The sequence below is a fragment of the Amphibalanus amphitrite genome, unplaced genomic scaffold (assembly GCF_019059575.1).
Source record: "Amphibalanus amphitrite isolate SeventyFive unplaced genomic scaffold, NRLGWU_Aamphi_draft 001607F_arrow, whole genome shotgun sequence".
Classification (NCBI taxonomy): Eukaryota; Metazoa; Arthropoda; class Thecostraca; order Balanomorpha; family Balanidae; genus Amphibalanus; species Amphibalanus amphitrite.
The window spans coordinates 40,202-54,726 of record NW_024883100.1 but is presented as its reverse complement, the minus strand read 5'-3'; the positions used below and the strand labels follow the sequence as shown (position 1 = coordinate 54,726).

General features: G+C 54.2%; 1 protein-coding gene across 5 annotated transcripts; it reads right to left on the bottom strand.

Annotated features, from left to right (window-relative positions):
* Positions 1–1,103: 1,103 nt before the first annotated feature.
* LOC122374118 (histidine protein methyltransferase 1 homolog) lies at positions 1,104–12,584 on the bottom strand. Of its 5 annotated transcripts, none has more exons than XM_043352688.1 (8): positions 12,540–12,584; positions 11,949–12,068; positions 10,928–11,016; positions 5,762–5,912; positions 5,274–5,434; positions 4,448–4,686; positions 2,507–2,622; positions 1,104–2,040 (listed from the first exon to the last, which is right to left on the bottom strand). In XM_043352688.1, exons 2-8 carry the CDS (start codon positions 11,998–12,000, stop codon positions 2,000–2,002), a joined length of 849 nt encoding a protein of 282 aa, XP_043208623.1. In that variant the 5' UTR covers positions 12,001–12,068; positions 12,540–12,584; the 3' UTR covers positions 1,104–1,999. The 5 variants fall into 5 exon arrangements, with proteins under 5 accessions (XP_043208623.1, XP_043208621.1, XP_043208620.1 ...); XM_043352686.1 differs by having other exon boundaries at positions 12,474–12,575; XM_043352685.1 differs by having other exon boundaries at positions 12,502–12,571.
* Between the last annotated feature and the right edge of the window lie 1,941 nt (positions 12,585–14,525).

The following is a 14,525-nucleotide window of genomic DNA, read 5'->3' as shown; positions in this document are numbered from 1 at the left end:
AGTACAGCCGTAACCCGGCTGCGTAGGCGCTGTAACTAACCGTAAGGAAACAGCGGGCACGAAGACAATCGAACGATTTCCGACTCAGTAACACCAGTCCTACATGCTCATCTGCTGGCATTCGCGCTGATATCCGAGGACTGGTTTCTGAGCCAGACAGAGTCGGCGCGCCGCGCCGGCCCGGGCCGCCTTGCTCGGCCCCGATGACGAGTCGGCGGCGGCCCACAGCTCGAGGGGGCAACGGTTGCAGGGAGGTCACCGCCCGGATCGCAGGGCCGGCACGCACCGCCAACGCCCCGGGGTCACGAGACAGTCGCAACTTGACTCTGCCATAATTACCCTGACCTTCCGTGCCTCACTTCCAGACATAAGGATTCCTCTGTTTCGACTGCCATTCGCGGTCGAATTAGACGTATGAGCGGCCTAACAGCTATCTCCGATGTTCTGCCGAAAGGCGGGCGCTTGGGGCCAGTTCCCATATGGCGCTCTCGGCCGTCCGTGAGACGGCCTCTCTCAGCGATCGATACACGGCGCGATAACGTCCATCGCGGACCGGTGGTGGCGAGTGAGGCGCGGTAAAAATAGTCGGGACGCCTGCTAAACACCACAGAGACACGAGCACATACGGGGCCGAGGTGACCCAGGGTATGAGGTGACCGGCCGTGAGTTGTCAATAACGCTGTACGAAAGTGAAAATCACAAACCAACTTGGACATGACGTAAAATTGTGGCTCATAGCCGAGCAGACGTAAATTCCATACGGAGAGTCTAATAATGGTGAGGGCAGATCCCGTCCCGGTGTTTTCCGGATCGGGACGGCCCGTGGGCGGGTGCGGGCGGAGACGGGGAGGGGGAGGGGGAGGCTCCCACGGGGAGAGAGGAGGCCACTGCCCGCGCCAAATCGACATCTCCGAACCACGGAGGTCGCCCGCGACTGGCCAGATAAGTGGGCGTTATCTGCTGAGGGCTGACGCAAAATCCACCACGATGGCAAGACGACTGGGGAAGTAGCTAGTAGACATCCAGACAATGAGAAATTATTCCACCGCACAGTACACAATCTGAGCCGAGAAACACAAGGGGACTGAGAATCGACGTCCTTATTGGATACATGTATTCACAATCGATGTACGACTTTGGAACACCACACTGAGAACACAATCTATGAAAGCCCTAATTGGGTCTGACCGTCACGTGCCATTCGACCCCAGCGAACACTGGTCCCTCGGCAGGCTCCCTCAGAGAGTTAGAGGGCGTCCCTGTGCTCCCGATGCCACAGAGTCGAGTGACTGAAACAGCAGACGAGAGAAGGAAACGGAGAGGGGCGACAGCGAGAGGAAAACCAACGACACTTTGAAATCAGAGAAGGGAAATTAAGATGGCCAGCTAGCCAGATCGGGCCTTCGGTCACACACGCTTCTCAATCTGTCAGTTCGTGATACATTGACACTGCAAGATTCGTATAAAAATGATCCCCATAGAGCTCTAATGAAGAATGGCGGGAAGCAAACCCTATCTAACCAGACAAGTGGTCCGAGCCTAAGCAAAAACAGATGGAAATAAACCCAGCAGACCCAAATAGCGGGTCTGCGCTAAAAGAGACAAAAGTGCCGCGATAACCTCGACCAGCCGAGCGACCCCAGGACCTGCCGCGCGTTACAATGTGTGCGGATGCTCGCTCCACCGGTTAACGTTTTATGTCGAAATTGGTCATTTTCGATAGTTAGCTCACCTCCAAAACATACTCTCCTCGTGCGTTGGATAACGCCGATCATGTGCCACCCCAACGCCTCTGTTGTTTTTGTTACATGGATAGTCTCGGGGACGGTTGCCGCGGAGACCGATGGTGCGGCGGTAGCCGCTCCTATCATCAAACTCATCAACAGCCAGCGCGGTGAACGGACAGCGGTCGACGCGAGCAGACGACACCAGTCCTGAGGAGCCCACAGCGCCGGCCCTCGGGACGAACCTACCGCCCCACGGTAGAACAGCAGGCGCCTCATGTCGTCCTCACTAATCGTAAAATCTCGCGATGCAGCCCTGAAAACAGGCAGACATCAGTGTACCGCGGAACAAAACACGGGAGATGCAGCCTGTACGAGTAAAAAGGGTACTCATATCATGTCACATGATACATGGCGTCCGGTCCACCATCTATAGGGACCAGCAGTGTGCTGCCTAATGGACGGCCGGGTCAAACAGCAAGCAGTGCGACTCGACTCGAGATCTCCAATTATCTGACCAGACCGGATCAGACCACACAACATGCAAGCAAAGTCGTGTGGACCACAGCGACTACAGACAGGGACCACAACGACTATAGAAGGGGACCACAGCGACTACAGACAGGGGACTACAGCGACAATAGACGAGGACCACTGCGACTTCAGGCAGGAGCCAGAGCGACTACAAATACTAGATAGGAACCACAGCGAGTACCGAAGGAGACTATAGGTAGCGGCCACCCCAGCGGCGAGCAAAGCCCCAATCCCCGCCCGCCGCCCACCTTGTTTGGTGCTGAACACGACCTCCGAGGAGAACCTGCCGTCCTCGAGCACGGCCTGCTCGAAGGCGCGCGTTCCGCCGCCCACGCCGAAGTAGAACGTCTTGGCGGCCACCAGACTGCGCGCCCAGCCGGGTTAAGGTCGTTCGAGGCCAATCGTTAGAGCGAGAACGACAGGAGCACACCAGAATATGACGAGAGGGGTCACAAGAGTGGCGACACGACATTAGGGCTGCACGAGATCGTATACACGCGCGGATGGAAAAGGGTCACGCAGAGGGCGAGGGGCCTGATGTAACAGTACCGCTCCCAGTGACCGTCCCACCCTCCCAAAGAGCCCCCCACCGCTCCCAATAACCGCCCCACCTATCCCAGTGATCGCCCCACCTATCCCAGTGAGCGCCCCACCTATCCCAGTGATCGCCCCACCTATCCCAGTGAGCGCCCCACCGCTCCCAGTGAGCGCCCATCTACCGCAGTCCCAGTGAGCGCCCGTCTACCGCTCCCAGGGAGCGCCCGTCTACTGCAGTCCCAGTGAGCGCCCGTCTACCGCTCCCAGGGAGCGCCCCACCGCTCCCAGTGAGGCGCCCATCTACCGCTCCCAGGGAGCGCCCGTCTACCGCAGTCCCAGTGAGCGCCCGTCTACCGCTCCCAGTGAGCGCCCGTCTACCGCTCCCAGGGAGCGCCCGCCTACTGCAGTCCCAGTGAGCGCCCGTCTACCGCTCCCAGTGAGCGCCCGTCTACCGCTCCCAGTGAGCGCCCGTCTACCGCTCCCAGGGAGCGCCCGTCTACCGCTCCCAGGGAGCGCCCGTCTACCGCTCCCAGGGAGCGCCCGTCTACCGCAGTCCCAGTGAGCGCCCGTCTACTGCAGTCCCAGTGAGCGCCCGTCTACCGCTCCCAGGGAGCGCCCGTCTACTGCAGTCCCAGTGAGCGCCCCACCGCTCCCAGTGAGCGCCCGTCTACCGCTCCCAGGGAGCGCCCCACCGCTCCCAGTGAGGCGCCCATCTACCGCTCCCAGGGAGCGCCCGTCTACCGCAGTCCCAGTGAGCGCCCGTCTACCGCTCCCAGTGAGCGCCCGTCTACCGCTCCCAGGGAGCGCCCGTCTACCGCTCCCAGGGAGCGCCCGTCTACCGCTCCCAGTGAGCGCCCGCCTACTGCAGTCCCAGTGAGCGCCCGTCTACCGCTCCCAGGGAGCGCCCGTCTACCGCTCCCAGTGAGCGCCCGTCTACCGCTCCCAGTGAGCGCCCGTCTACCGCTCCCAGGGAGCGCCCGTCTACCGCAGTCCCAGTGAGCGCCCGTCTACCGCTCCCAGGGAGCGCCCGTCTACTGCAGTCCCAGTGAGCGCCCGTCTACCGCAGTCCCAGGGAGCGCCCGTCTACCGCAGTCCCAGTGAGCGCCCGTCTACCGCTCCCAGGGAGCGCCCGTCTACCGCAGTCCCAGTGAGCGCCCGTCTACCGCTCCCAGGGAGCGCCCGTCTACCGCTCCCAGGTAGCGCCCGTCTACCGCAGTCCCAGTGAGCGCCCGTCTACCGCAGTCCCAGTGAGCGCCCGTCTACCGCAGTCCCAGGGAGCGCCCGTCTACTGCAGTCCCAGTGAGCGCCCGTCTACCGCTCCCAGTGAGCGCCCGCCTACTGCAGTCCCAGTGAGCGCCCGTCTACCGCTCCCAGGGAGCGCCCGTCTACCGCTCCCAGTGAGCGCCCGTCTACCGCTCCCAGGGAGCGCCCGTCTACCGCAGTCCCAGTGAGCGCCCGTCTACCGCTCCCAGGGAGCGCCCGTCTACCGCAGTCCCAGTGAGCGCCCGTCTACCGCTCCCAGGGAGCGCCCGTCTACTGCAGTCCCAGTGAGCGCCCGTCTACCGCAGTCCCAGGGAGCGCCCGTCTACCGCAGTCCCAGTGAGCGCCCGTCTACCGCTCCCAGTGAGCGCCCGTCCGGCGTCCGAGGATACGCGGTGCCGCCGTCGGCCAGGCCGGCGTCCACGGCGTCCAGCAGGCGCGGCCAGCTGGCGCGCCGGTAGATGGTCTCCGAGGTGAGCACGAGGTGGGCGCGCGGCCGGCCCGGCTCGGCGCGCAGTCGGTCCGCCAGCGCCGCCCAGTCGCCCGACAGCGCGCGGCAGCCGGCCAGCCGGCTCTCGGGCACGTTCAGGCGCAGGTTGGGCACCGTCAGGTGGTCGATGACCTCTCGGTTCTGTCGGTGGCCGGCGGCGGACGTCAGAGCAGGGGCCGGATCAGTCTGAGGGCGGCGCTCAGTGCCCCATCCTCACTGATCACCAATCATTCAGCGCTGCCAATGTCCAGCGAATCCTTTTTCGCTATTGGAACATTGACGATACGCAATCCCCCACATAGACATCAGCATGTAATGTCATTACACCCAAATCGCCATAGTTACGCGAGCCAGTCGATTCGCATTACCAATGGAGCTGATATTGAACATCCGCCACCTCTTGGAAATGTTGTATTTACTTTGCACATAAACCTACCGTAAATAAACAACAAGCACGATGTGCGCTGTCGTCGCGAAAAGAAAAAAAAACAGAGCAGGGGTTTAAGATGACTGTTATTTAGGGCAGGCACGACCAGACTGGCGGAAGAACGCCCCCGCCCGGCCGGTCGGTGTCCCTCCGTCGCCCTCCCGGCCGGTCGGAGCCCCTCAGTCACCCTCCCGGCCGGTCGGAGCCCCTCCGTCGCCCTCCCGGCCGGTCGGAGCCCCTCCGTCACCCTCCCGGCCGGTCGGAGCCCCTCCGTCCCCCTCCCGGCCGGGCCCCGACTCACATAGTCCTGAACGGTGACGGACGCGGCGCCGCGCAGCAGACAGAACACGGCCGGCAGCGCGGCGCCGCAGCCCAGCTCCAGCACGTGGCGGCCCTCGAGCGGCTCGCCGGCGCTGAGAAAGGTTACCAGGTCCCGCGAGCACTCCCACAGCTTCATGCCGCCTGCGGCAGGGACGCGGCACGAGCGTGACACGGGGGCGCGCAGAGTGATGGTGTGCAGGCGCCAGGGGAGTTTTTGGCAGTATTTTGTAGTATTATGAGTCGACAGTGGCTGTTTCTGCGACACCTAGCGCGGCTCGCCAGCCTTTGAGCGCCCATTATTCACCGTGCCCCAATGCTCACTGGGTGATCGAGCACCGATTTTGAGAGAACTTCTGCTTTGTGAGCGACCCAAGCCTGTTCATAATAAAGTTTTCTGGGCTTCTTAACTTTGAATGAAAAATCACGAAAAAAATGTCTTGTTATGTCCACACTGTTTCCTGGCCTCACCCTCGTACACGTCGGGGATGAGATCGGTGTGTGCCTCCGAGGCGCGGCCCAGGTCGCCGGCCATCCCCTGCCTCTGCAGCCGCAGCATCACCAGGTCACCATTCAGAAACAGCATCTTCTGGCCGCACAGCGAGAGAGGTACCAACTCGCTCTGCCAAATACAATCACATGCGTCACACCACGCACGCGCACACTTGTCAGCCTCCGCGCCTCGGAGGCTGACAACACGTACGCAAGACGCTAATCACGGTCACAATCAAATCAAGATTTTGTTTGTCACTATTTTGCCGAAGGGGATCCTGTTCGACATGCATATTGACCATGCAGATTCGTCTAATTGAAACTATAAACTATCCACACAAGACTTCAAGCTCTAACCATTTCTAGTTCACACATACACAACATTCAATTACCTTTGCCAAAAGGTACATATGAATAAGTTGAAACATAGTAAGTTGTAAGTTGAAGCATTGTAATAATGCCTCCGAGCAATCTGCCAATACTCGTCAGAACAACTAGTGATGGTATGTCCAATCTCAGCCCTGGAAAAAGTCCACAATGCAGAGTCATCAATGAGGCCGACCACTCAGTCCCACCATTCACAAACTGAATGGAGAGCTCCGGTGCTCATCACTTGAAACAGTAAACACTTTCAATCAGGGATGCGGAGCCGTGAAAATTTCAGACGGCTCCGGCTCCGGCTCCGGCTCCGGAGAAAAAATCGGCTCCGGCTCCGGCTCCGGCTCCGGGTGAAATGTCATGGCGGCTCCGGCTCCGGCTCCGGCTCCGAGTAAAATGGTCCGGCTCCGGCGGCTCCGGCTCCGGCGGCTCCGGCTCCGGCTCCTACTCAGTACATCCCCTATGCGATCAATTAACCCGGCCGGGCCCGGGGGGGGGGGGTTAATCCCAACCACCGTAGCCCGGGGGGCGTCCCAACCACCGAAGCCCGGGGGGCGTTTTTCGCCCCCCTGTCTAACTCCGTAAATAAGGGAGCTACGGAAACAAAAGCGATACCAAACGAAAGGTCCTTACAACTTACGAGACGATTCTAACGCACCTAAAATTTTTGACCTCAGGTCAATTTTCAAGGTCAGAGGTTAAGGTCAAAGGCAAAAACCGGCACGTGTAGTGATATCAAAGTAAGCGTTCTAGAGGACGGCAGGATGCATAAAACCGGCAAAATTGGGTGTCAAACGAAAGAAGAGAATCTGAGGATTCCGAAAATGTGCTCAAAATCAAAGGTCAACGTCAAGGTCATGCTCAAAATTGGCCTCAAACTTTGCACTTTTTCGTACATCTTGCGTGCTAACTTCCAAGATGTTTTGAAATGTTTTGAGGCTTATCAGGTCCCTATTTGTGGTTCATCTTACGATACAAGGCTGCTAAAAGGTCAAGGTCACAGAAGAGTATCCTTGCTAGAGGCTATTTCACTGATTCACTGATTCTAGAGGCTATTTCACATTATTAAGGTCAACCAAAGGTCATTCGAGGTCACATGAGGTCAACATAAAACTTGACCTTTTCCAAACAAAATATATATCATTCGACGCGGCTTGGCAAGGCGAATGCGATGATACCACTGCCGTAGCTCTAGGACCATTTTTTGTCGAAGTTATTTGCGAAAAACTAAAACCACATTTCGGGGTCGTTGACCTGACCTCTGACCGCAGGTCACCAAAACTAATTTTCTATTTTTTTTTTTTTCTAGGTCAAACGCTACACAACCGTGCTCGTAATTTGTCTTTATTTCTAAAACTATTTTTAGCAGCTATTTGAAGTTTGCGTCTGTGACGCCGAAGTTTGCCGTGCAGGGGTCCAGAAAAATCGAGTCTGTGACGTCATCAAGGGGGCTAGGTCCAAATTTTTTACTTCAGAAGATGTCAAATTGATGGGAGAAAAGCTACTGAAAGTTTCGCTTTCCAATCCCTAAGCGTTCGGGAGCTATCGCAAATATTCGCCGGGGGGGGGGGGGAGGGCGAAAAACGCTCCCCGGGCCCGCGAGGGTTAAAGGTAGTGTGCCAGCTTTCCTGGACCGTATGGAGTTAATGGCCCAGATAAGGAGAACCGGATTTTTAGAACTTATCCATACCTTCAAAACTCATGGAAACGTCTTAAATTCTTCAAATTTTGAGTACCCCAGTGCGAAATTCGCCCCGACGGGTTGTCGGTCGTACCCCAACCACATTTCACACCACTATGAACAATAAATGCACACACTGAAATCGCTATTACCGATATGCTCATCCAATCAAGTTTCGATAAACCCGTTCATCATCATCTCCTGCGGTTTCGAACACGCCTGTTAGGTGGTGCGGTAGACCGCGCCCAAAGCCAGGGCCCCGGTAACGTGAGGTAGCCAAGTCGGGGCAGCGTGCGCTGACCCAAGCCGGGGCCGCGCGTCCTCCAGGTGTCATGTGATAGCCCGGGGCTGCCCGCGGGGATGCGGTAGACCGCGCCCAAAGCTGCGGCCCCGGCTTGGGTCAGCGCACGCTGCCCCGACTCGGCTACCTCACGTTACCGGGGCCCTGGCTTTGGGCGCGGCTTCTGCTCATACTCTGCTCATACATAGACCTGCTGCACCGGTGCCCGTCCGCCTGCCACGAGTGACGACAAGTGGGTTCCGGCCACAGCCCATCGATCTTGACACGCTGTGTCTGGTCCTGTGGTCCATGAAGCCGTCTAGAGCAACCGGACTTGACGGGATCAGTGTCGACATGTTCAGGAGATACTTCTGGGGTACTGGACAGATTCTGCTCGACATGATCAACACGAGCTTGGTGACCTGTCAGGTGCCGGCGGCGTGGAAACACGCGCTTGTCACGCCAATCCCGAAGGGGAAAGGACCTTCAGCTCCAGCCAACACCCGCCCAATCTCGATTCTGCCGGGAGTGATGAAGATTACTGAGAGAGTAGTGCAGCTCCAGCTCACTCAGTATCTGGAGACCAACAAGCTGCTCTCCAGCGCCCAGCACGGATATCGGAAGGGTCACAGCACGGAGACCGCTCTCAGCGTCATCACCGAACACGTCCTCTGCGCTATGGACTGTCGCGAGATATCTGTGCTCGTGCTACTAGACCTATCGAAGTGCTTCGATGTGGTACCGCACGCCAGACTACTCGATAAGCTGGCGCTGTATGGCGTAGACACAGAGTGGTTCGGAGACTATTTGCGCGGCCACACTCAGCAAGTGCAAGTGATCGGTGGTGACGGCACTCCCATGTGTTCCGCTGCTAAGCCCAACTCCATCGGGGTCTTCCAGGGCGGCTCGCTCAGCTGTGTCTTGTACACCATCTTCACGAACGAGCTCAGTTTGTTTGTGCCCGACGGGGTCCGAGTGGTACAATACGCGGACGACACACAGTTGCTTGTCAGCGGCAAGAAAAGTGAGCTACCTGCTTTAATTGTCCGCATGGAGCAGGCCCTTGTCAGTGTGTACGACTGGTTTTGTTCAAACGGGATGAAACTAAACGCGTCCAAAACCCAGGCACTTGTGCTCGGTACACCTGCTATGCTGAGAGGTTTACCGCCAGTGGCACTAGACTTCCTAGGAACCACCATACCCGACTCTAGAGTAGTGAAGAACTTGGGTGTCATCATGGACAATTATCTGAGCTTCCAGTCGCATGTGGACCATGTAACATCAAAGTGCACGGGCATTCTTCTTGGTATGATGCATGCCAAACATGTAGTTCCGAAAAGTGCTGTCGTGACGATCGTGCAGGCTCTTGTGACATCAATCATTAGATACTGCATCTCGGTTTACGGTACATGTAATGCAACGCAGCTACATAGAGTACAGAAGCTCTTAAACTTTGGTGCCAGAGTGGTTAGCGGCCGGCGTAAGCACGACCATGTAGCGGACGTTCTCCGTGACCTGAACTGGTTAGACGCGCGTGGCCTTGTCACGTATCACCGACTGTGTCTCACCCATGCTGCCATCACGACCGGTAGTCCCGAATGCATCGCTATGTGCATCGGCCCCAGTAGAGACCACGTGTATCAGACGAGAGGCTCCTCTCAGCGCACGCTACCGAGGATACACTCTGAGTCGGGTCGCAGGCGTCTCAGCTACGGTGCTGTCCAGCAGTACAACCAGCTGCCATTCGACACAAACACTCGCCACTTCAAATCAACCCTGAGACGCTACCTACACAGAGAACTGTATGGCTGACCTGATCAAGTATCGCGGTGTATTGTATTGGCCTGAATGTATTTTACCTCGTATGTTTTCAACCTTTGACGTGTGACGATGAAAAACCATATTCGATGGATTCGTTATGAAATATATTCTGATTCTGATTCTGGTGCGGTGGTGGTGCGTCGGGCCGCGCGCTCTGACTTCGGCCAAGACAAATGCGTCAGCTGATCATTGTCATTTCTGCCACTTGCGTGTGGTGAAATGGGGTCATAACTTAAGAGACGGCTTTTTCATATCAATTATTTTACATAAAATCATATTTCAAACCATAAATAATGTTTGACAGCCAAATAAAAGAAACAATACCAATACAGGCTTACAGTTTAAGGCTCGACATTGTGTTGTCTACGATTAGACAGCTGATAACTCATTCCCGTACGTCGTAACTCTATAATGACCTTTGCTGTGCCGCGCCCCATTCGCGATTGTTGCCGACGCCTGTTTGCAGGTCAGCCCACTACAGTTGTTATACATATCGAAAAACCGATAAAGTTTTAGGCGAAAAAGGCACTATTCCAGGCCCATTTTTGATTTTTTTTTTGCGATATTAGGTAAAAACAGAAGCTTCTTATCCTAGGAAAAATAAAATGGGAAATCTTTCAAAGGTGGCACACTACCTTTAAATACGGGTGGAAGAAAAAAGGCGATGGGATTGGTACACGTTGCTTCTGTATTTGTATAACAAGGCTATTTTGAATACCTACCACATTGTTTTACGCCTTGTACTGTCAAACCGAACTAGGTAAATAATTTTTCCTCTTCAAAAAAAAAGGAGCCGGAGACGTCCCCTTTTTTGACGGCTCCGGCTCCGGCTCCGGCTCCGGGCTATATTGTTTCACGGCTCCGGCTCCGGCTCCGGCTCCGGCTCCGGGCAAAATATGCCGGCTCCGGCGGCTCCGGCTCCGGCTCCGGCTCCGCATCCCTGCTTTCAATACATTATACATGTCAGGAAAACAACACTTCTCACCTCTTGTGTGGACACTGGTGGCCCAAGTATGGCATGTTCTTGCAGAGCAGGCCTGTTGGGTCCGCAGGTTCCAGATGCATTGTCAATATCTGGAAAACATCAGCTGTTGAATTATCCAAATTGATACCATCACCTGAGCTTATGAGACTAATATGTTGGGTTGAAGCAACTGCATCACCATATAAACATTTACCTCGCGTTCCCAGTCTCCTGGAGGCCGGACAACAAAGATTACCTATACGCCGTCCGGCCAATCCCTTTCCGAGGTCGGCGGGGGCTGGGCCAAGGTTATCGAACACTATCGGCCGGACGACATAGAATTTTTTTCGTCTGGGAGACTGCAAATGCGGGGTTAGTGGATTTTAGAACGCAGCACAAACCGGTAGTAATAAAGCAGGCACAGTGTTCTAAAATTGGATATTGGTTGGGTGTGCCGATGAAGAAAAAAATCTTAGGATGAAAAAAAAGAGAGTAAATAACTGCAGTATTTTTGTAAAATGGTGTAATGCCAATTTTTACGCTAACTGATAAACCAGGATTTCATGTCAGGATCTTGACAGGGTGTGGAACAAAAGGATGTGGGTGCATCAACTGTCAAGTGACAAGTGAACTGGCTGTTGGGAATACATGAAACTCTTTTCAGAGATGAAGTAAAGTTGGTCATTCATATTTTAGAGATGAAAATATTTTCCCCATTAGGTGTGATTTGCCACCAAAAAGGCTGAAAAATGAAACACTGAGCAGGCATCACACTTGCTTTTTTGCAACCAAGGAGAGTTGATGTAGGTTAGGTTGTAGGTGGTAGGTTTTAGGTTGAAGGTTGTAGGCTTTAAATTGTAGGTAAGGTTAGGTTAGGTTTGGTTTGGTTTGATTAGAAAGCATCCCTGGGTATAGCAACTCTCCTTGCTTGCAAAAAACAAGTGTGACACCGACTACCGTACAAACCTATCTTTGTACCTATCAATGGATCTATCCGTAATTCCAAAAATTAAATAACTATTGTGGTCCAACTCATACCTACCTTGACCTGGCAAGTCTCCTTTCTCTTCATCACAAAAACCAAACTTGAACATTGTTGGCAAAAGGAAGCTGCTTAAAAGACCAGAGCATTAAACACCTCATATGTTATCTTCTGAGAATTCTGTGAAGGAACCCATAATACAGTCAGTCACATTTTGCAGTCAGTCTGGTCTTGGACGGTCTTGTCAGACTGCAAAATGCGGCAGGGCAGCACTGAGCAAAGCGACCTTTTAGATACGAACCATTGCTTTGAGTTTATTGATATAAACTCATAGCTATCCATAGCATAGTTCATATCCATCAACGGTAGTTGATGGATATGAACTCGTAAAATGGCATAATATACAAAATTAATAGATACCTCTAGTGCGGAGCTACACACGTCACACAGCGTGGCCATGCGCCATACACGATAAGCACTATATATTGATATGGCCTTGATATGCACGGTATGCACGGTACGGTATAGATTGGGTATAGATATACACTGTGGGTATTTACTGGGTATAGTCAAGAATCAAGATACCTCTAGTGGGTAGCAAGGCAGTATATACCTTGGGTAGGTTTATTTGATATATAGAATAGAAACTACCCTGTATAGAGAACTGCGCCATAGATGGCCTTGCCTGCGCCAATTATGTATAATTAGAGAAGAGATGAAAGTGTAGGGTGAGACTAAATGCTTACTTCGAAATCTAAGCTGTGTTGCGGCATTGGCGGTTATGTGCGGCGTGTATGCCGCATGATTAGTAAGCGGCGACCACTAAATTAAAGACTTAAACGCTCCAACCTGTTTTCAATGAATAACACTGCATACCAAAAATGCCAATCGCTCTCGTCATAAGATATTTAGATCTAAATAACTAAGTTATCTGCATCATCATTTTGAACCAAATTAATGCTTTCAACTTAAATTGATGAAATACTAGGACTTACTCCACAAGGAGATCGAATGGGTCGGAGCGCTTTCAATATGTATTATACATATCGTCGTCAGCGAATCAATAACGGGTCGAATCGAGTCGGGTATCGAAGAGGTTCGGGAGCTGCGCGGCAGAGCGATCACATACTATTCGAATTATGCATTAAAGAGAATAAAAAACACGTGAGAACAATCATGATACACTAGCTGCTAAAATGAATTAAAATGGGGTGCTAAAATGCATAAATGGCACGTATAAAAATACAATAAAGGGGGGGGGGAAACAGGATACCTATGGTGATAAAGACTGAGTAGAAAAGACTATACAAAAATGAGTGCAAAAACTGTAAAAGGACGAGTACAAATATAAATACATACAAAGGCCGAACTAGACGTAAACACTACTGACAAAAACGGCGGATTATCGGCAGCCAGCGGTCATGCAGCAGGGCACCCGAGTTCCTGTTCACGTTTGCGTCATTCGGCGACACCAGGACGGCTTCACGCCGACCAACAGTCCGAATATAGGCCGATTCCAGGAGAAGTCGCATCTGGTGATGACTGGCTCGATTCAAGATCTTGATGGCATCGAAAGCAGGTGAGCAGTCTCTATGGGTACTGAAGGCCGATGTATTGGCTCTCGAGCGGACTGCTCCAGTCCAGCTCTCCCGGTGTTCTCGGAGTCTCGTGCCCAGCTCACGATCTGTCTCGCCGATATAGACCATTGGGTCACCGTCCACTTGGCAGGAGCACTCGATCCGATAGATGACGTTGCTCTGTTGTAGCTTAGGCAGATGGTGCTTAGCCTTGCTGCAGAGCAGCGAGCCGATGGTGACTGAAGGCTTGGAGACGAGCTGGATCCCGATCTTGCTGGCCTCCCGTTTGAGTTGGTAGAACAGGGGGCCGGCAAACGGAACAGAGACTCGGACAGGCGCCGGGTGTGAGTTCGCGCTAGGTGGCGCTGGTAGGGCCCTTGCCTTCAGTCTGAGATCGGTCCGAGTCTTCTGAATGGCCGAGTCGATGAATGATCGTGGGTAGCCATGATGATGAAACTTCTGGCGGATGAAGTCAAGCTCCTGCTGGCGGTCTCTCTTTTCATCATCATGGCTAGTTTCATCATCATGGCTACCCACGATCATTCATCGACTCGGCCATTCAGAAGACTCGGACCGATCTCAGACTGAAGGCAAGGGCCCTACCAGCGCCACCTAGCGCGAACTCACACCCGGCGCCTGTCCGAGTCTCTGTTCCGTTTGCCGGCCCCCTGTTCTACCAACTCAAACGGGAGGCCAGCAAGATCGGGATCCAGCTCGTCTCCAAGCCTTCAGTCACCATCGGCTCGCTGCTCTGCAGCAAGGCTAAGCACCATCTGCCTAAGCTACAACAGAGCAACGTCATCTATCGGATCGAGTGCTCCTGCCAAGTGGACGGTGACCCAATGGTCTATATCGGCGAGACAGATCGTGAGCTGGGCACGAGACTCCGAGAACACCGGGAGAGCTGGACTGGAGCAGTCCGCTCGAGAGCCAATACATCGGCCTTCAGTACCCATAGAGACTGCTCACCTGCTTTCGATGCCATCAAGATCTTGAATCGAGCCAGTCATCACCAGATGCGACTTCTCCTGGAATCGGCCTATATTCGGACTGTTGGTCG